Source organism: Mauremys reevesii, linkage group 22, assembly GCF_016161935.1.
Source record: "Mauremys reevesii isolate NIE-2019 linkage group 22, ASM1616193v1, whole genome shotgun sequence".
NCBI classification, from domain to species: domain Eukaryota; kingdom Metazoa; phylum Chordata; order Testudines; family Geoemydidae; genus Mauremys; species Mauremys reevesii.
In genome coordinates, this window is record NC_052644.1 from 4656894 (window position 1) to 4677473 (window position 20580).

General features: G+C 50.9%; 1 protein-coding gene across 1 annotated transcript; it reads right to left on the minus strand.

Moving 5' to 3' along the window:
- Positions 1–1600: 1600 nt before the first annotated feature.
- POLR2I (RNA polymerase II subunit I) lies at positions 1601–8792 on the minus strand. The gene is made up of 6 exons (XM_039511075.1): positions 8605–8792; positions 7934–7988; positions 6245–6318; positions 4967–5041; positions 4088–4139; positions 1601–1824 (listed from the first exon to the last, which is right to left on the minus strand). Exons 1-6 carry the CDS (start codon positions 8661–8663, stop codon positions 1762–1764), a joined length of 378 nt encoding a protein of 125 aa, XP_039367009.1. The 5' UTR covers positions 8664–8792; the 3' UTR covers positions 1601–1761.
- Positions 8793–20580: the final 11788 nt, after the last annotated feature.

Consider the following 20580-nt stretch of genomic DNA (forward strand, 5'->3'; position numbering starts at 1 on the left):
CAACCTGTTTGTTCTAACTGCCTTTACTGTGGTATAAGCCTCACCCAGCTGCTTGTAGCCCTTGACAGATCCCTTTTTCAGCTCTGTTCTTTGAACCCTACTGCCCCCAGCAGGGTACAGCGACACTGGAGGTGTAACTTCTAGCACAGCCAGACATACCCACGGTAGCGCTGATGGCGCGAGCGCCCTAAAACTAGCGCTGTGGCAGCAACAGGTTTCTGACAGGATTGCACGCAGGGTGGTTATGCTGCTGTTTGTAGTGTGCTCGACAGATCGAAGCTGGCGTGGGTATGTCTGCCTGAGCTGGGACTCTCACCTTCAGCTCAGACAGACCCCTAGGTACAGTGCATTCCCCTCAGGTTGTAAAGCATTTACACTCTTTTCCCTAAGGAGGCTGCTAATTAGCCCCAGATCAATGCTGAATTGGAAACGGCTTTGATGCGGCACAGAAGGGGGTCCAGCGTGCACGTTAAATTAACTGGCCTCTCTGATCTATAGCCATACCCTGCCCTCATCCTGAAAGCATGGGAATGGGCGGAACGACCAGAGAAGCCGGATTTGTACTGAGCATCCCAGGTAGCCGTTGGTCCAGCAAAGGGTACAGTAGTGTAACAGGAGTGGTGGTAAAGAAGGAAAACAGAATAGAGACAACGGGGGGGGCTTCCAAAAAACGCAAAACCCACCCCTGGCAATGAGGTGTGTACCTTTCCTTGGAGCCCAAATCTTCCCTTGAGCCTTCTGTTCTAGTCTGGGGAAGCTCTAGTCATTGGTCCAGTAATAAAATCCTAGGGAGCTTTTCCCAGAGCATTTAAGTGCCACTGGTTTATACTGCTTAATCAGCTGCGTCTTCAGCTTCTGTCCCTGGTTGTGCCCGTCGAGGGTTAGCCTCAAATTTAAGGTCAGAAAGGACTGCCCTGATCAGCTCATCTGACCTCTGCATATCACAGCCCCTGCAAAGGCCACCCAGGTACCCGGGTTAGACTAACAAGAGCCTAACTTCTTGTGTGCCACAGGCAGAGAACAGGAGGGAGGGAGGTTTGTAGCTTTGCGAGGTGGAGTCCCACCACCAAAATGCCCAAGAGGGTCTTGTGCCCTGGATCTGCCTCCTCTTCCCAAAGTGAGTTTGGTATCGGTCACAGGTCCAAGTTGACTTGCCACTGCTGGGAATAAGTGCCACAGACACAAAGCTGGAGCAGGCCACCCCCAGAACTGGTTTCCTTTAATTGCTGGGTTCATCCCACTTTCATCTTGGCTGCCCTTGAGCAGCTCCCTACAGTCCTACCTACCACAGGCTGTGCTGGTAGCGGGTAGGACCCCAGGCTGGCTGGGTGGAGCAGGGGTTGGACAGTCCCACATGGAACAGGAAATGCAGAGAATGTACAGAGGTGGAATGTAATTATCCTGGTTAGGCTTAAGCCAGGACAAACTTACCTCACTAATTCCATGGTAATTCTACCTAATGATAAAGCAGAGCAAGGTGACAGATCCTGCCCAGGGGGTTGTGCCCTCTCTCCCGAGAAGCAGGTCCCTCTAGTTAATAGGGTAGTGAAGACACACTCTTAGGCTACAACAGGCCGCATTTCACAGAAGTACGCGCTGGTGCGACTTAAAAAATAAAACCTTTTTATTAACAAAAATACCACCGTTCAATGACCCCAGGGCAGAACCAGGAGCAGAGGCTATTCCAAGAAGGGAACAGAGCCCAAGTGTTTCTAACAACCGGGGGCCAGAGGTGATGTCAGGTCTCAAACAGCTGCTCCTTTATTCAGTCCAGCGGTGGCCGCAGTGCGGGGCGGTGCATACGTAATACAACCTCATGGCGTCCTAGACAACAGGAGAATGCAACAACTGAGTGCAGCCCAGGAACATCTTGATGCCAACTAGTGGAGCGTGCAGGGACTCGGATTCCAAGGCTAGGAGGGCCAGTTGTGATCATCTAATCTGACCTCCATCCTAGCCTGAGCAAGAGAATAGCCCCAAAATAATTCCTAGGGCGGGTCTCTTAGAAACACATCCCCATCTTGATTTACACATTGTCCAGGATGGAGAAGCCACCAGGACCCGTATTCCAATGACTAATTACTCTCGCTGTTCAGTGTATGCCTTATTCCCAGTCTGAATTTCTCTAGCTTCAACCTCCAGCCACTGGAGCATATTAGCCCAGGGATACTCCGACCTCAGTGGTTCAGGAAACAGATTAACAAGCAACATTACCCGAAAGAGCCACAGTCGTGGGAATTCATTGTTTCGTTTTCTATAGTACTCTAGATTCATGTTGAAACAGGAGGATGGGGATATATAATTCTCACAGCAAAATGACCACATTATTTTATCAACTACAATTGGCTAATAACATATTACAAGCATCCTGATTGGTTAATAATTAAGAAGTGCTTTAATATGTGCTGCAGAGCCGCAAGAGAGACATTAAAGAGCCACCCGCGGCTCTCCAGCGTCAGTCTGAGTCTGACTGTTCGATCTGCCTCTGCTAGACTGAAGAGCCCTGTCAGTACTGAGAGACCCCCTCAAGTCACCCCTTCACCTTCTCTTCGTTATGCTAAATAGATCCAGCTCCGTGAGTCTCTCGCAATACGCCAGGTTTTCTAACCCTTTGATCATTCTTGGGGCTTTTCTCTGACCCCAATTTATCATCAACATCCTTCTTGAATGGTGGGCACCAGAACCGGGCGCAGGATCCCAGCAGCGGTCACACCAGGGCCAAACACAGAGGGAAAATAACCTCTCTGCTCCTACATGAGATTCCCGTTTATACATCCCAGGTCACATAGGCTCTTTTGGTCCCAGCATTGCACTGCGAGCTAACAGTCAGCTGATTATCCCCCCACACTCCCAAGATTTATTTCAGCGTCACTGCTTCCCAGGATAGAGTCCCCCATCCTCTAAGGATGACCTGCATTCACTGTTCCCAACTGGATACATTTAGTTGTATTAAAATGCAGGAGGTTTACAGGGATCCCCTGGGTCTGGTATCTCACTAGTTCTCCAAGGAGTGTCACAAAGTCTCTACTAAAAGCCTGTGTCTCACTGGTGTCCATAATCATTGCAAAATGTACATACCAATAATATGCAAGGAACTGGGTATCTATACTTAACATTATGTTCTTACGGTCTGTGGCTTGGAGCCTGTCACCAGAAAAGGTGAGAAATGGGTTTCTTTCAGGCAAGAGATGTTTATCTAGCTGTCTGCCTACATGTAAAGTGAGTACTGTCTGGGTCACACTGGACGTCCATTTACAGTCAGAGCAAAATGCTAATCAAGTGATCGCAGAGTCTCCAGGGGCTACCCTAGGCAGGAAAACCCATGCAACAGGGTTGTCCTGTTTGCAACTGCGGACAATGGAGTTTTGGACTATAACAATAAAGAGAAACTCCACAGAGGAGGAACGGGTGCTTGTTTCATGAACGGAAGATCCCAGCCAGGCCTGGCTGTAATACGCTGGAAGGATTTTGAGAGAGCTTTTGCTCTATGGCATGAAAATATCATCTTAGTTAAGTTTAGGCTCTAGGATGCGTGGTATGGTTTTATTTTCTATGTAACCCTTTGTTTCCAGTAATTCTGATGTCTATCCTTTGATGCCGTTCTTCATTAAATAAACTCTTACTTTCTCTATAAACAAATTAAGTGCTGTGAGTTGAGCAAAGCTGTGTTCTGTGGTGTAACTGATATGCTGTGATGTACTGTGGGGAGGAGCTGGGAGTTCTGTGAGTGTCCAGTGGATCAGGGGTTGGACACTACAGGGGGATTCTTGAGGATTGCAGTATCTGTTGTTAACCTGCAAAAGGTGTAGGCCTAGAGGGGAGGCTGGTGGTGGTAGAGAGCTAAGCCCTGGCAGGCACAGACCAAGCTTCCATGTGCTAAGGGCAGCTGGTGGTGAGGTGCATCACACTCAGACTAATCCATTCCTTGATGGGATGCAGCCTAGTCCATCTAACTTCAACTTCCAGCCAGTGGATCCTGTTACAACTTTGAAACCGCTCCACATGGGCCCAAGACAGGCAGGTACATGGAAATAAGACCCTAACTGCTAACTCTACATTATTCCAAACCTAGGAGCAGATCCCTCACCTCAGCCCTTGCGCTGTGAGACTGGAAGAATACTGCTTCTTTGTGCCCGCACCTGGAAAGAAGGGACAAGTCAGCATTGAAGCAGAGTAGGGATGTAAGCTCCGAGAGAACGGATTTGGGTTGGCAGCAGTGTTTAGCTGGGAACGAACTAGCGGGATCACTGGGAGTCTTGTGGTTAAACACATGATGTTATTGTTAACCATGTTTATTACAGTTGTGGCTAAAGCCCAATCAAGATCAGGCCCCATGGTGCTAGGTTCTGTACAGACAGTTCCTATCTCAGGATATGTCAGCACTGCAATAAAAGTCCCCTGAGGGCTCAGGCTGCAGGGTTATGAATTGCAGTGCAGAAGTGCAGGCTCAGGCAGCGGTTTTAGGAAAACTGGAGGGCGCAGGAGCCAGAGGGGGAGTCCAGGAAATAGACACAATCCCACCTGCTAGTAAATCTGTGTGGGGAATTTAAGGAGGCAGAATGCAATTACCCGAGCCTGGACACACACAACCGACTCATTCCCTGGGATCTTTAATGGTCACAGGTAGGGAGGCTCTCTGTTTAACATGTGTATCTGAGAAATGGCATCTCTAGATACATGGAGCTGCCTTGGAGGGGCCAGCCCTCCCTACTGAACAGTAGAGCCTGCTGCAGCCAGGATATTCCTTGGAGATCTCCCCACCAGGAAATCCTGCTTAGCGTGTGAGAACCAGCAGGACTGTAGATAGTTTCCAGATAAGTGACTGTGTTGGTTTATCTTCCGACTCTTGGAAATCTTGCATGTCAGAGCTAACCAGTTAATGTAACCCTCAGGCCACTGGCAATTTCCACACCACAAGCACTTAAAAGAATGGCTGGCAGCAGGCTCCAAAGGGGTTAACACTCACTTCTGACAGGGGTGATCTTCTGTCCGGGGCAAAGTTGGGTCCTGGGAAACGTCCGCAATGATCTGTGTCAATTCACTGCAATGAAAACAGACCTGTTAGGAGCTAAGAATCTATGAGTAACAAGCTGCCTTCAGGGCAGACAGGGACCGTGATAATCCTACGACTCCACCCAACAGTTCCTGTGTTAAGACTGACAGATCTATGGGAAAGACATCCAGTCTTGACTTAAATACTTCAAGTGACGAAAAATCCGTCCTGTCCTTAGGCCAGTTGTTCCAATGGTTAATTACCCTCCCTTAAAAATACGCATCTTATTTCTAGTCTGAATGTGTCTACCTTCAAACTTCCAGCCACTGGCTGCTTAAGACTTTTTCTACTAGGTGAAAGGGCTGCTTGTCACCCTTCAAGGCAACTGGACCCACATTCCCCTCTACAGTGCAGCACCAATTCTAAGTGCTTCATGGGAGGGAGGGATAGCTCAGAGGTTTGAGCACTGGCCTGCTAAACCCAGGGTTGTGAATTCAATCCTTGAGGGGGCCATTTAGAGAACTGGGGTAAAAATATGTCTGGGGATTGGTCCTGCTTTGAGCAGAGGGTTGGACTAGATACCTCCTGAGGTCCCTTCCAACCCTAATTTTCTATGATTCTATGATCACCCCTCTGATCAATGGGGCTGCCCCCATTCAACGGGGAGGGGGACACCAGCCTAACATCACACAGCATGGCAGAGCTAGCGACAGAATCCAGGAGTCCCGACACACCTTCCCCTGCACTAACCACTAGAGCACACTCACACCCAGAACCACGAAGAGAACCCAGGCGTCCCGGCTCCCAGTCCCCCGTTTCTGACAACTCGACCATGCTCACCCCCAAAGCCAAGACTAAAGCTGGGAATTCCTGACTCCCAACCCTACACCAATTTTAGTCCATTCATTTCTTTTCTTTACCAGGCATAACCTTAACCCAGTTCTGACACTGTATTAATAAGGGGTTTAAACTATTTTCGTCCGTCTTCCTTTTACATCTTTGCTCATTAACATTTGTTATAAACGGTTATAACATTTTATAAACTTTTATTCACAGTGCCACTGTTATGCTTACAACTGGGATAGCGCAGTTACTGCCCCAGCCGTTGGCTCTGACCACAGCACCACATTCTCTCCCTGAGAGGTGTGTTTAATCAACAGCTCGGTAAAGGGGTGGGGGGGGGGGATCATCAACGACTTGAAATGGCCACAGCCTTTGTTCAGTACCAGGTACGAGCCCTCTCATACTCACTCCACTTCATGGGTGATCTTATTGACGTAGATGCAGCTGTTGTCGGCCTCCTGTTGGTAATCGCAGTTTCGACACTTGGGAAGGAAACCGAGAGAGAAATAAAATGTACCCTAGAATGGGGATATCCAATCGGAAGTTGCTACCGAAGTAAGCTCTGTTCAGGCTCGCTAATATAAGTAATTAGATGCACCTCCTCACATGACAAACCTAGGGGTAGGTCTTCACAGCACAGTTAGCCAAGGTGACTGGTTCCCAGATCTGAGCACCAAACTTGGCCTAGATCAGGTGCAAGCAACCCCACACCCTACCCGTGTTACTGTGTCCTCGCTGTCTGTGCACTCGCCTGTGTCTGTCTGGGGCAGGTCCCGTGGGTCTTCATGCTGAGACGCTCTCAGATCCTTTCCCAGTCAATTGTGTTAACTGTCTGTCCTTCACAGAGGTATTGTGGGAAGGGCATTGGAGGACTATCAGCAGGACAGTGATTTTGCAAAGTAGACAGGTTCCAACCCAAGTGAAAGAAGCGCCCAGCTCTAACATCCCCTCTCCAGCCATTCCAGCTCGCCCGGACTTAATGCATTTCCAGACCTGGGTCAGAGATTTTTCTGTGTAGATGGTAAGGGCAGGTTGGGGCTAAAACCTGGGGAAGAGGCAGGGTAACAGGAAAGATATACCCTTTATTTCTCACTGCGTTTCCTGGCAGGAAATCTCTACTTAAACCATTCTAAATATAACCCTGAAATTGTGGCAAAACAGGAAGCACAGAGGTATAGCACACGTGTGTGTGGAGAAGGGAATATTAGAGCTGGACTCCTTATTCCTGCACAGACAGAAACTGGGAGCGAAGAAGGAAGAGCGCAACACCTCAGCCTAATGATTCGCTGTTGACAGCACGAAGTTCACCACCGATCTAGCTATTCCTAACACACACATTGCTGCGGGATCTGGATACCCATATCAGAGGGGGAAGCGATCCTCAGCCCTCCATAACCAGGAGGAAAAAGAGATTGGAGGGAGAAGTAGTAAAATGAAGAGGAAAAGCCAGTAGAAATCAGAGAAAACCTCTCCCCAAATACATACCATTTCCTAACACACAGCAGTGACTAGTCATTTAATAAGCCCAGTTAACCCTTATAAAAATCAATGCAACGGTTGCATCAAGTACAAGAATCACCTCTTCCCTCTGTTGGGATTGGAGGGAGTGTCAAGAGCTTAAGTGATTTAGGAGCATCAATCCTACTGAAATTCAATGGGCTTTGCACTCCTAAGTCACTTCAAGCTCAGATCTCAAAGGTATTTAGGCACTTAATCAATGGGAGTTATTGAAATACCTTAGAGGATCAGTGTTTTAGGAAATCCCACCCTGCTTTCTCAGAAGGAAAGGACTGGGATGGTGGACTCAGACCTGGAAGGGGAGCGCAGGATATGGCCAAGCATTCCCATAGCAAGCTCCATCTGACAACAAAATCCTCAACAGGCTATTGCAGAAAGCAGCCCAGGTGCATCTGAGGTTAAACACTAGGATCTTTTAAAGCGGTTTCTTCCCCTCGGGAAGCCAAGATCAACCCTCACCTCAGCCATCTCTCCCTCACGCTAAACTAACAGCTGAGTCAGTATGAAATTGGACCAACTCTGCTACATTCAATGGGCTCAGAGCAGGGCTGAATTTGGCCTCGGCCATTTGAAACTCACCGCGTAGAGCAGGATTCTGTTTTCCTTGTCTTCCTTGGGGTACAGCATGTTGTTGCTGTTACAGACACAAAGGACGACAATGAGGAGCAAGGTCCCTGCACGGGTCAGCGGGAAGGCGATAGCTACGCTTCCCAAGCTTTCTATATTAGACCCTGGGAGGCAAAAATTCCCTCCCCGTCTTGACTGCAGCTACAACGCGGGTCTGTGATTGTGGCTTGTAGGACCGTGCGGCCTGGCTCGCTTCTGGGGACTCTCTCCTCAGGCGGCAGACACGCAGGTTTGTTACCGTAGGGCCTCTGCAGTTAGCCAGGGTGCCCGGCTGCCCCCCATGAGCATGTTATTGTAGGGCCTACTGCCGCGTCAGGGCACCCAGCCACACGCCCCTCGGGGCTACTCTAGGGTCTCTTGCTCCAAGCCACGTGCCTGGCCTGGGCACGAGGCAAAAAGCCTCCTGCAGCTCCCCACTCTCTGGGGAGGGGGGGGCGGGGGCAGGGAACCTGGCGGGGGTATCCTGGGGAGGGGGGGACCCGAGGGGCCTGAGGGACGCAGGGGTTCAAAGGAGACTGGGGGGAGCAAGGTTGGGGGAGGGGGGCTGGCCCGCGGGGGGGGGGTGGGGAGGAGGGACCCGGGGGAGGGGGGGGGGAGTCCAGGCCCCGCCCCCCAGCGCTCACCACTCCTGGCAGAAGCGGATCCCCACGAAGCCCGGCTCGTACGTCCCGTCCGCCTCCATAGCAACCGCGCCAGACCCGGGCCGCGCACTGCGCAGGCTCAGAAGCCTTCCGCCGAGGCCTGGCCGCGTTCGCGCAGGCGCGCCCCGGCCGCTCCGCTACGGGCCGCCAGCAGGGACAAGAGAGGCCCGAAAGCGGCGGCTGCCAGAGCCCCGGGCTCCTACATGTGGCCGGCAGGGTGGGGGAGGGGAACGTATGACCTTCCCCCGGCCATATTGCGCCACTCCATGCCCGTGCCAGGTAGTGACGTCATCCCTTGGTCAGGCTGCCTTGTGATGTCATCGTCCAGGTGATGATGCAATGATGTCTGTGTGGCCACGATGTCTTGAGACGCCACTGTGATGTCATTGCCCAGTGACACAACACCGTGATGTCATCGCCCAGTGACACAACACTGCCCCATCGTGATGTCATCACTTGGTGATGCGATACCGAACTCCGTTGTGACATCATCGGCGCCACGTTTTTCCCTGCAGTGGTGGGATTTGGGGCTGGGGCTGGAGCCACCGGCCTCGAACATATCTGAGACCTACCGCTGCATCTGGCTGAGCTCTCCCCCCTTCCCTTTAGCCACCTACCCAAAGCCATTCTCACTGGGATGGAGGAGGGAACTGCCTTCTCCCCCCTCCTTTCCTATGAGCAACAGGGATAATAGGGTGATTCTGCCCTTATCACCTGCCTGGGAAGAGGCAGATAGAGGTGAAAAGCTGGGCATTTTTATTGCTATTGGGTGCATTACGGTAGTTGCTAGGCACCCCAGTCACGGACTAGCCAGGGGTTCTCAAACTGGGGGTCGGGACCCCTCAGGGGGTTGTGAGGTTATTACATGGGGGGTTGTGAGTTGTCAACCTCCACCCCAAACCTCGCTTTGCCTCCAGCATTTATAATGGTGTTAAATATATAAAAAAGTGTTTTTAACTTATAAGGGGGGGGGTCACACTCAGAGGCTTGCTGTGTGAAAGGGGTCCCCAGTACAAAAGTTTGAGAGCCACTGGACTAGGCCCACCTTGTTGGGATTCCCTCCGAGACCCCTTTCCATTCGGCTTCCCAAGAATTCAGTTCGACTCCAGTCTCCGTCACTCAGGTGTCTTTGGTTGGCATATCGCAGCCCTATGCTGAGTTGATCACATTCAAACGCAGGGGGGATGGCTGCAGGGTACCTCACAGAAACCTTCTCCCTTTGTAAACATCACATATCTCATTGTGTTTGCCATACATTGCATCACACATATTTGGACTGGCTTGGTTACTTTGCAGGAACCAATCCCTGTGCAGCACGCACTGTCCACGCTCTGACCAGGCTTTGACTTTCTCTTTACGTCATCTCTACATTCCTAATGTCCCAGGCTAGCTAGGGCATAGGAAATAGCTCCCTGCAAGTTCTCCTTTTTATCTTAGTTGTACTGACCTAGTTACTTACCTTATTGAGCACAGTCTGTTTTCAACTGGGTGATTTATCTACATCCCTAATTATATCATCTGAAAAATGAGGCCTCCCTCCAGGTGTTAATTACTCATTTCAGGCCAGGCCTCAGCTACAATTGTTCCCGGTGCTGTACATTTGTCACAGAGTCCCCGGGCGATGCTCTGGAACTGCTCCCTAGGAAGCCACCTCTGGTGAAGTCTCCTCAATGTGAGCAGCAAAGAATCCTGTGGCACCTTATAGACTAACAGACGTTTTGCAGCATGAGCTTTCGTGGGTGAATACCCACTTCTTCGGATGCAAGTATTCACCCATGAAAGCTCATGCTGCAAAACGTCTGTTAGTCTATAAGGTGCCACAGGATTCTTTGCTGCTTTTACAGAACCAGACTAACACGGCTCCCCCTCTGATACTCTCTGTGAGCAGACTGTCTCCAGGGCCAGAAGCTCACAAAGCTTCCACCTTTGGGTCTGACCTTGGAGCATTCAGCATCCTCTGCCCCTCCATGTGCTTCCCACAGCGAGTCCGCCCCGGCAGGGTCCTGGGGAAGCCACAGGATCCTGCACCCCAACTTCGCAGTCAGACGTGACTCTTAGCCAGCCAGTAAAACAGAGGTTTATTAGATGACAGGAACACAGTCTAAAACAGAGCTTGTAGGTACAGAGAACAGGACCCCTCAGCCGGGTCCATTTTGGGGGGCAGTGAGCCAGACACCCACATCTGTACTTCACGCCACGTCCCCAGCTAGCTCCAAACTGAAACCCCCTCCAGCCCAGGTTCTGTAATTCTAGCAATGAGCTGGTGTCACTTGTGTTTTCATATGGAGCGTAACTTCTCCCTTCTGCAAGTCCCCTCCCAATGGAGGACTTAGGTTCCCCAGGGCTGGGTGTGTACACACACACACACACACACACACGTGTCTCTGGACTCACTGGGCTGGAGGAAGCAGCACTTTCAAGCTGTTACCTTTATGCGTCCCAGACATAGGCGCCGACTTCCGCAGCCCTGGAAAAAAATTGGTGGGTGCTCAGCTCCCACCGGCAGCTCCCCGCCTCACCCCCCTGCTCTAGCTTACCTCCGCCTCCACCTCCTCCGTGAGCGTGCCACCGCGTCCTGCTTCTCCCCCCTCCCTCCCAGCAGTTGCGCTGCAAAACAGCTGATTTGCGGGGCAGGGAGGGAGGGGGGAGGAGGTGGAATGCAGCGCGCTGTGGTAAGAGGCGGGGCTGGGGCGGGGATTTGGGGAAGGGATCCAATAAGGGCAGGGAGGAGGCAGAGTTAGGGTGGGGACTTTGGGGATGAGGTTGGAATTGGGGTGGGGCCAAGGGCGGGGAAAGGGTAGAGTCGGGGCAGGGAAAGGGGCGGGGGGCCACAGGCACCCAAGAAAGTTGGCGCCTATTGTCCCGGATTCAGCATGTCCCTATCCCCACTCTCACAACACAATTGTACTGGCAGTAACCTACTTGATGAGCAAATCCTAGAGGATTTGGGGCGCTGCAGGGATCTTTAGCTCAGGTAAAAGCACCGTTGCTGTAGAGTGAATGGGGGAAGTTAAAATACAAACCAGTAAAGTTCAACGAGAGAAGCAACCAGCTTAACCATACACGTTATTTATTGAATACTAGTGATAACTATGCAAGGAGCCTAAACCAACATAACCTACATTATTACAGGTTAATACCTAAGGTAGAAAAGAAAACAGAGAGAGAGAAAGAGGGGGGATCTCACCCACTCCATGAGGCTTGAACTGGTCGGGAGTCCCAGGTGATGGTGGTAGCTCAGGTCCTGAGTGCTGGAGACAGGCAGAGCCCCCAGCAGGATCAGTCAGGAGAATACGGAGTCCCAGTGAAACTGATGCAGAGTTTGGATCTAAGCATCAGAACCCTGACTGGAGGGTGAGTGGGGATTTTTGTAGAGAAACAACAATGGTTCAAGGGAGAACACTAGATTTGTTTATGGGTAAACTGATAACTCCAGGGTTTTCTTTAGCCTAGATGATGGGAGCTGATCACTCTTGGCTATGGGTGGTGTTTCCTTCCAGGGACCTCACAACTAGGCTCCTTCAGTATTTTGGATACCAATCAAGGATTCATTACTAGAATTGGTCTGATCATTGCTGAGCGGGGTGTGGGCAGGCGTAGGTTCATTAGCATTTGGAGCAGAGATTCCCATGATGCAGTGCGTCCCTGCTTTTCTGGTCCCAGTGTTCAGTGTGGTTCTCTGTTCTCCATTCTGTATGCAAATTGAGATGTCTCCCTGTCCCATCTTTCATGCAGATGAGGCTAGGGGAGTTGTCTCTGTTCTTCATTCTGTATGCAAATGGAGGTGTCTTGTCAGGAGGGGTCTAGGTGTGTCTCCCAACGCCCTTCACTGCTCTCTGCAAGTTTTTTCCTCTGATGGGTTTTGGTTTAAGCAGAGGCTGGGGCGGGGGTGGGGGGTGTCTTTCATGAGTCAGGCTGGATACTGCACCCTGGTTCCCCAAGAACACAGAGCTGACTGGCAGCAGCACTGGTGAGGCTTTGGGTGGAGTGCTGTGTCCAACTGTGGCCGCAGTCTAGGAAAGATGTGGACAAATTGGAGAGAGCCCGGAGCAGAGCAACAAAAATGAGAAAAGGTTTAGCAAACCTGACCTGTGAGGAAAGGATAAAAAAAAACTAGACCTGTTCAGCCTTGTGAAAAGGAGACTGGTGGGGGACCTGAGAGCAGTCGTCACAGATGTTAAGGACTGTTATAAAGAGGACGGTGATCCATTTTGCTCCATGTCTCCTCTGAAGGTAGGACAAGAAGTAATAGGCTTTATTTGCAGCAAGGGAGATTTAAGGAAGCACTTTCTAACTCTCAAGGGAGTGAAGCTCTGGAACAGGCGTCCAAAGGAGGTTGTGGAATCCCCATCACTGGAGATTTTAAAGAACAGGTTGGACAAACACCTGACAGGGTGGGCTGGTTTATTCGGTCCTATCTCAGCGCAGGGGGCTTGACTGGATGACCTCTTATGGTCCCGTCCAACCTGACATTTCTATGATGGAGCTCGTTAAGTCTCTCTCTGTAAGGCACTTTCAAATCTTTCTGGTGCCTCTTTCCTGTCTCCTGACCGGTCACTTGTTATGACTGCTGTATCACCCGTCAGTCAGCGGCAGGGACGGAGCCTGCCATCTTTAGCTCCAAACCCAGATCTCAACCGTGTGAGCTAAAGGACTCATTCCAACAGCTGGAAGCAATAGAAGGCAGCAGCCATAGCAGGGCTACAGGCATGCGTGGTCAGTGTATTACATTACTGCTATTTACGATTTGTATTACAGTAGACGCTAGAATCCCCAGTAAGATTTGATGCCCTGTTCTGCTAGGGGCTGGGCCTTTGAACTCCACCCGAGAGCAGTGTAAAGTGAAGGAGTATGGTCCAGCGGGGAGGTGTGGGTGGTATTCCAGCCATTAACCTGCTGTCTGGCCTTAAGTAAATCTTTTTGCTTTTGTTTCCTACCCTCATGTATAGGGAAGGAATATCCACCTTAGATAAGCACCTTGAGAAGTGTAAGAACCAGGGGCGGCTCTACCATTTTTGGCCGCCCCAAGCAGTCATGCGCGGGAGGCGCCCCGGAGCCACGGGAGCAGCGGACCTCCCGCGGGCATGACTGCAGAGGGACCGCTGGTCCCGCGTGGCTCGGCTGGACCCCCCGCGGCTGCGGACGGTTCGCGGGTCCGGCAGCTCCGCTTGAGCTGCCGCAGTCATGTCTGCGGGAGGTCCAGCCGAGCCGCAGGATGAGCGCCCCCTCCGCAGTCATGCCTGCGGCAGGTCCAGTCGTCCCGCGGCTCCGGTGGACCTCCCGCAGGCATGCCTGCGGCAGGTCCGCCGGCCCAGCCAGCCGCCCCCCCCCGGCGGCAGGGGACGCCCCCTAGATTTTGCCGCCCTAGGCACCAGCTTGTTTTGCTGGTTCCTAGAGCCGCCCCTGGTAAGAACCAGCTGGTTTGGCTAGAGGCAGAGACCATGGTGAGTAGGAGTTTACTAAACAGCACTTTCAGGTAACACCAGAGAGGAAGGATGGCCCAGTGGTTAGATCAATAACCTGGCCTCTGGGAGACCAGGACTCAGTTCCTTGCTCCGTCACTGTCTTCTGGTGTGACACTGGGCATTTCACTTAGTCTCTTTGGGCCTCAGTTTCCCCAGCTGTGAAATGGAGATAACAGCACTGCCCTACCACAGGGGCATTGTGACAATAAATACATTAAAGATTGCGAGGTGCTCAGATGCTGTAGAGAGGGGAGCCGGCAAAGTCCTTTGGACAGATAGTTTTCCTTTCCGTCGGAGATGGATTTTCTCATGAGTCTAGCACAAGGGTCGGCAACCTATGGCACGCGTGCCGAAGGCAGCACACGAGCTGATTTTCACTGGCACTCACACTGCCTGGGTCTTGGCCACCAGTCTGGGGGGGCTCTGCATTTTAATTTACTTTTAGATGAACCTACTGAAACATTTTAAAAACCTTATTTATTTTACATACAACACTAGTTTAGATATATATTATAGACATAGAAAGAGACCTAAACAGGTTAAAATGTACGACTGGCACGTGAAACCTTAAATCAGAGTGAATAAATGAAGACTTGGCACAGCACTTCTGAAAGGTTGCCAACCCCTAGTCTAGCACAACAGCTGTCAGCTCTCCAGCGAGGAGGTGCAAAAGCCATAACGAAAAGACGCAGGCCCTCGCTGCCATGGTCTGGAGGCTGGAATGTGCGAATCTGAGCTGCAGGCTCACCCGTGATGCTGTGACATCACCTTGCCCCGACAATCCTCCAAGGAGCCCTCAGCGAAAGACACAAAACAGCCCAGCGAGGCGACGCATCTGAGGTTCTAAACCAGCAGCAGAGCCGGCAGTACGGCTTCAGTCCTCACTCTGGGCCCCTACCCGCTGGACCACACTGGCACCTTGCTCTGTGCTCTGTTCCGTGACACCTCACAATTCCCTTTCCTTTCCAAGCCGTGTCTTCGCTCGCTAGTCACACTTCCTTGCTGGGGTTGGAGCCAGTCCCTCAAAATCACAGATTCTTGCCAAGGCTTTTAAATATTGGTCTAGTTAAGGCTTAGAGGTGTAATCGGGCAGGCCGGCGCCCACAGCAATGCAGGACCCCTCCCTGTCTGGGATGTTGGAGAGTCTTTCTCCTCGCTCTGGGCATCATGCTCAGACACAAGGGCTTGCCATTAGTTTCCAGCATCTATATTTAGGCACCTAAATAAATGGCCCAGGACTTCAAAGTGAGTGGGAGCAGAGCCCTGTGGAAAGGTAATTCGGTCTCCTTGGAGAATAAATAATAGTACTGAGCTCTTCTCTGGAAGCAATCCCCTGTCTCCGAGGGGTTGGGACGATAAAATACATTACAGATCGTGAGGAGCCAGAAAAGTACCTAAAATAGATCAATAAAGGATGGGTGGGTGGGTTTAGCGATAGATAGATAGATAGATAGATAGATAGATAGATAGATAGATAGATAGATAGATGGGGGGTGAGTGGGGGCAGATAGATTCGATTAGATAGCTTGACGGGTGGGTGGCTGTGTATGGAGATAGATGATGGGTGGGTGGCTATGAGGCTAGATAGATAGAAAATGGATTGGGTGGGTTTGGGGATAGATAGATGATGGGTGAGTGGGTATGGGGATAGATGGGGGTGGTATGAGGATAGATAGATTAGACAGATGATGGGTGGGTGGGTATGAGGATAAATACATGATGGGTGGGTGGGTGTGTATGGGGATAGATGATAGGTGGGTATGAGGATAGATAGAAAATAGGTTGGGTGGGTTTGAGGCTAGATGATGAATAGGTGGGTATGGGGATAGATGGGTGGGTGGGTGTGAGGATGTGACGTTCCGCTGCTGTTATCTGCTAGGTCACTCCAACCCTGGACTCTGGGAGCCAGCCTTACCCTGCTCTGCTGTGAGAACCCCCCATCCCGGGCTGTTCACGCACAGCCTCTGGCATGTAAGCTGCTCCCAGTTATGAGAGTAAGCACTTTTGGCCAGCAGCTGCTTGGATTTTGCAACCGAATGACACTAGCCGGTATCTCTGGTCCCAGACACAACCCTAGGAACCTCCATCTTGCAGTGTCCAGTTATGCCCGCTAGACGCTGCAAGCTTATACGAGTTTGTCAATTTAACAAGGAAATTGATATGCTCCAGGCTTGTTATCCCCAGGGGAGTCTCAGACACGCTTCAGACCAAATGCAGTGCTCCAGGTAGAATAAACAAACAGATTTATTCATTACAAAAGATAGATTTTAAGTGATTATAAGTCAAAACACAAGTCAGATGTGGTCAAATGAAATAAAAGCAAAACACAGTGCAGTGGGACGGCTGCCCCCCTCCTGGGTAAATAGGGCTGTGGCTGGGGGATTGGCCTAGCAGCCTCAGCTGTGGGCAGCCCCAATCAGGGCCCAGCTGGCTCTTATAAGAGGGCAGTGGGCCAGATGAAAGAGTCTCCCTCTAGCCGAGGAGGGAGATGGACCTGGCTGCTTGAGTGCTAATGGGTACTGGAGTGAAGCAGGGCTAGGGAAAGGCCAGAGGAGCTGGGGCGCTCCGGGCCAGCAACTCCCCAGGCTGCCGGGCCTTGTACAAGGCCCCTGGAGGTACTGGGTTGCAGGGAAAGGCAGCAGGTCAATAACTCCCTTGCCTATGATGACTGGGCTTATACAGACGGCAGTCGGCCCCAGTGAAAGGGGGCTAGATGATGACTGGCAGTAGCCCATAAGCTGAGGCAAGGTGGGGATAGAGGGTGGGGGTTCCCCAGGGAGGGGAGACCCAGATCTGTGGGGTATTGCCTGGAGAGCCAGCACCCCAGGTAAAAGGGCACCAGGGTCTGGGAGGGACATGGGGCCAGCGACGGCGCGACTCTGGCAGAGGGTGCGCCGGAGCTGGTAAGAAGAGCTAAGTCCTGGATGACCAGCAGGAGGCGCCGCAGGGGTGAGTCGCTGCACCGTCACACACGTTCTAGGCTGATTTTAACACTTTCAGTGCCCTTACAAACTTAGAAGCAGCAAAGAATCCTGTGGCACCTTATAGACTAACAGACGTTTTGCAGCATGAGCTTTCGTGGGTGAATACCCACTTCTTCGGATGCAAGCAGTGGAAATTTCCAGGGGCAGGTGTGTATATATAAGCAAGCAAGAAGCAAGCTAGAGATAACGAGGTTAGATCAATCAGGGAGGATGAGGCCCTGTTCCAGCAGCTAAGGTGTGAAAACCAAGGGAGGAGAAACTGGTTCTGTAATTGGCAAGCCATTCACAGTCTTTGTTTAGTCCTGAGCAGATGCTGTTACATTTGCAGATGAACTGGAGCTCAGCAGTTTCTCTTTGAAGTCTGGTCCTAAAGTTTTTTTGCTGTAGGATGGCCACCTTAAAATCTGCTATTGTGTGACCAGGGAGGTTGAAGTGTTCTCCTACAGGTTTTTGTATATTGCCATTCCTAATGTCTGATTTGTGTCCATTTATCCTTTTCCTTAGAGACTGTCCAGTTTGGCCGATGTACATAGCAGAGGGGCATTGCTGGCATATGATGGCATATATTACATTGGTGGACGTGCAGGTGAATGAACCGGTGATGGTGTGGCTGATCTGGTTATGTCCTGTGATGGTGTTGCTGGTGTAGATATGTGGGCAGAGTTGGTATCGAGGTTTGTTGCATGGGTTGGTTCCTGAGCTAGAGTTACTATGGTGCGGTGTGCAGTTGCTGGTGAGAATATGCTTCAGGTTGGCAGGTTGTCTGTGGGCGAGGACTGGCCTGCCACCCAAGGCCTGTGAAAGTGAAGGATCATTGTCCAGGATGGGTTGTAGATCCCTGATGATGCGTTGGAGGGGTTTGAGCTGGGGACTGTATGTGATGGCCAGTGGAGTCCTGTTTGTTTCTTTCTTGGGTTTGTCTTGCAGTAGGAGGCTTCTGGGTACACATCTGGCTCTGTTGATCTGTTTCCTTATTTCCTCGTGTGGGTACTGTAGTCTTGAGAATGCTTGGTGGAGATTTTCTAGGTGTTGGTCTCTGTCTGCGGGGTTAGAGCAGATACGGTTGTACCTCAGTGCTTGGCTGTAGACAATGGATCTTGTGGTGTGCCCGGGATGGAAGCTGGAGGCATGAAGGTAGGCATAGCGGTCGGTAGGTTTTTGGTATAGGGTGGTGTTAATGTGACCACCACTTATTTGCACTGTGGTGTCTAGGAAGTGGACCTCCCGTGTAGATAGGTCCAGGCTGAGGTTGATGGAGGGGTGGAAGCTGTTGAAATCATGGTGGAATTTTTCCAGAGTCTTCCACCTACCGACCGCTATGCCTACCTTCATGCCTCCAGCTTCCATTCCGGGCACACCACAAGATCCATTGTCTACAGACAAGCACTGAGGTACAACCGTATCTGCTCTAACCCCGCAGACAGACACCAACACCTAGAAAATCTCCACCAAGCATTCTCAAGACTACAGTACCCACACGAGGAAATAAGGAAACAGATCAACAGAGCCAGATGTGTACCCAGAAGCCTCCTACTGCAAGACAAACCCAAGAAAGAAACAAACAGGACTCCACTGGCCATCACATACAGTCCCCAGCTCAAACCCCTCCAACGCATCATCAGGGATCTACAACCCATCCTGGACAATGATCCTTCACTTTCACAGGCCTTGGGTGGCAGGCCAGTCCTCGCCCACAGACAACCTGCCAACCTGAAGCATATTCTCACCAGCAACTGCACACCGCACCATAGTAACTCTAGCTCAGGAACCAACCCATGCAACAAACCTCGATGCCAACTCTGCCCACATATCTACACCAGCAACACCATCACAGGACCTAACCAGATCAGCCACACCATCACCGGTTCATTCACCTGCACGTCCACCAATGTAATATACGCCATCATATGCCAGCAATGCCCCTCTGCTATGTACATCGGCCAAACTGGACAGTCTCTAAGGAAAAGGATAAATGGACACAAATCAGACATTAGGAATGGCAATATACAAAAACCTGTAGGAGAACACTTCAACCTCCCTGGCCACACAATAGCAGATTTTAAGGTGGCCATCCTACAGCAAAAAACTTTAGGACCAGACTTCAAAGAGAAACTGCTGAGCTCCAGTTCATCTGCAAATTTAACACCATCAGCTCAGGACTAAACAAAGACTGTGAATGGCTTGCCAATTACAGAACCAGTTTCTCCTCCCTTGGTTTTCACACCTCAGCTGCTGGAACAGGGCCTCATCCTCCCTGATTGATCTAACCTCGTTATCTCTAGCTTGCTTCTTGCTTGCTTATATATACACCTGCCCCTGGAAATTTCCACTGCTTGCATCCGAAGAAGTGGGTATTCACCCACGAAATCTCATGCTGCAAAACGTCTATTAGTCTATAAGGTGCCACAGGATTCTTTGCTGCTTCTACAGAACCAGACTAACACGGCTACCCCTCTGATACTTACAAACTTAGATGCTTTTCGCCACAGGCTGGCTGGGTGCCCTTCAGCCAGGCTCTCCCCTTTGATCAGCGCTTCAGTTGCTTGGTGGTGGTGTCTGTAGATGGAGGTGGAAGAGAGAGAAGAGCATGGCAAACGTCTCTCCATTTTATCATGTCCTTTCCTCCCTCTTGGCTTTGCACCCCACCCCTGCATTACCTCCTCGCAGTCCCAAACTGACCAAGGGACTAAGGGGTGACTCACTCAAGAGTCCAACCGATCCTTTGTTGCGGCCTAGGCCAGCGTCCTTTGTTCCTGTGAGGCTGGGCTGGGTTTGTCCCGTACCTGCCCTGATGAGGTGTGAACTGCCCCTCTGCTCTTGGAGAGCTTTGCCTGGGCTTGTTTTAAGCCACAAGGACACATTTTCAGCCGCATAACTATATACATGAAATTACAACCTATAACATCACTATAACAACAATGCTCAGTGCAGCGTGAGCCTCCCGAAGACACCCAACATGACAAACTTTGCATTGGATACCACACATTCATACAGATGAACATGGAGGTGCAGGGTGTTCCCGTGAGATACAGAGTGTCACAGAGGATAGATAAATTACATAGATGATGGGTGGGTGATTATGGGGATAGATTGGTGGGTGGGTGGGTATGAGGATAGATAGATTAGATAGATGAAGGGTGGATATGAGGATAGATGGGTGAGTGGGTATGAGGATAGATAGATAGATGATGGTGGGTAGATCATTGGGTGGCTACTGGATGGCTAAAAAGCAACTGCAGAAGAATGGAGAGATGGATGGATAGAGACAGCGTGGAAGGATGGGTAGACAGTAATATGCGCACTATGGGTTGAGTACTGGACTCCAGGTAAGCCCAGGCCCACATATTTAGGGGGGCTGAATATTGGAGCTGGTTGGGAATTTTCTGTTTTTGTTGTTGTTGTTGTTTTTTTTCAACAGGAAAATGCAGTTTGAGGAAGATCAAGATTTCTTGTGGGAAAATTCATAGAGTCCTGCAGAACCAGGGAGTCCTCTATCTTACACCAGGGAC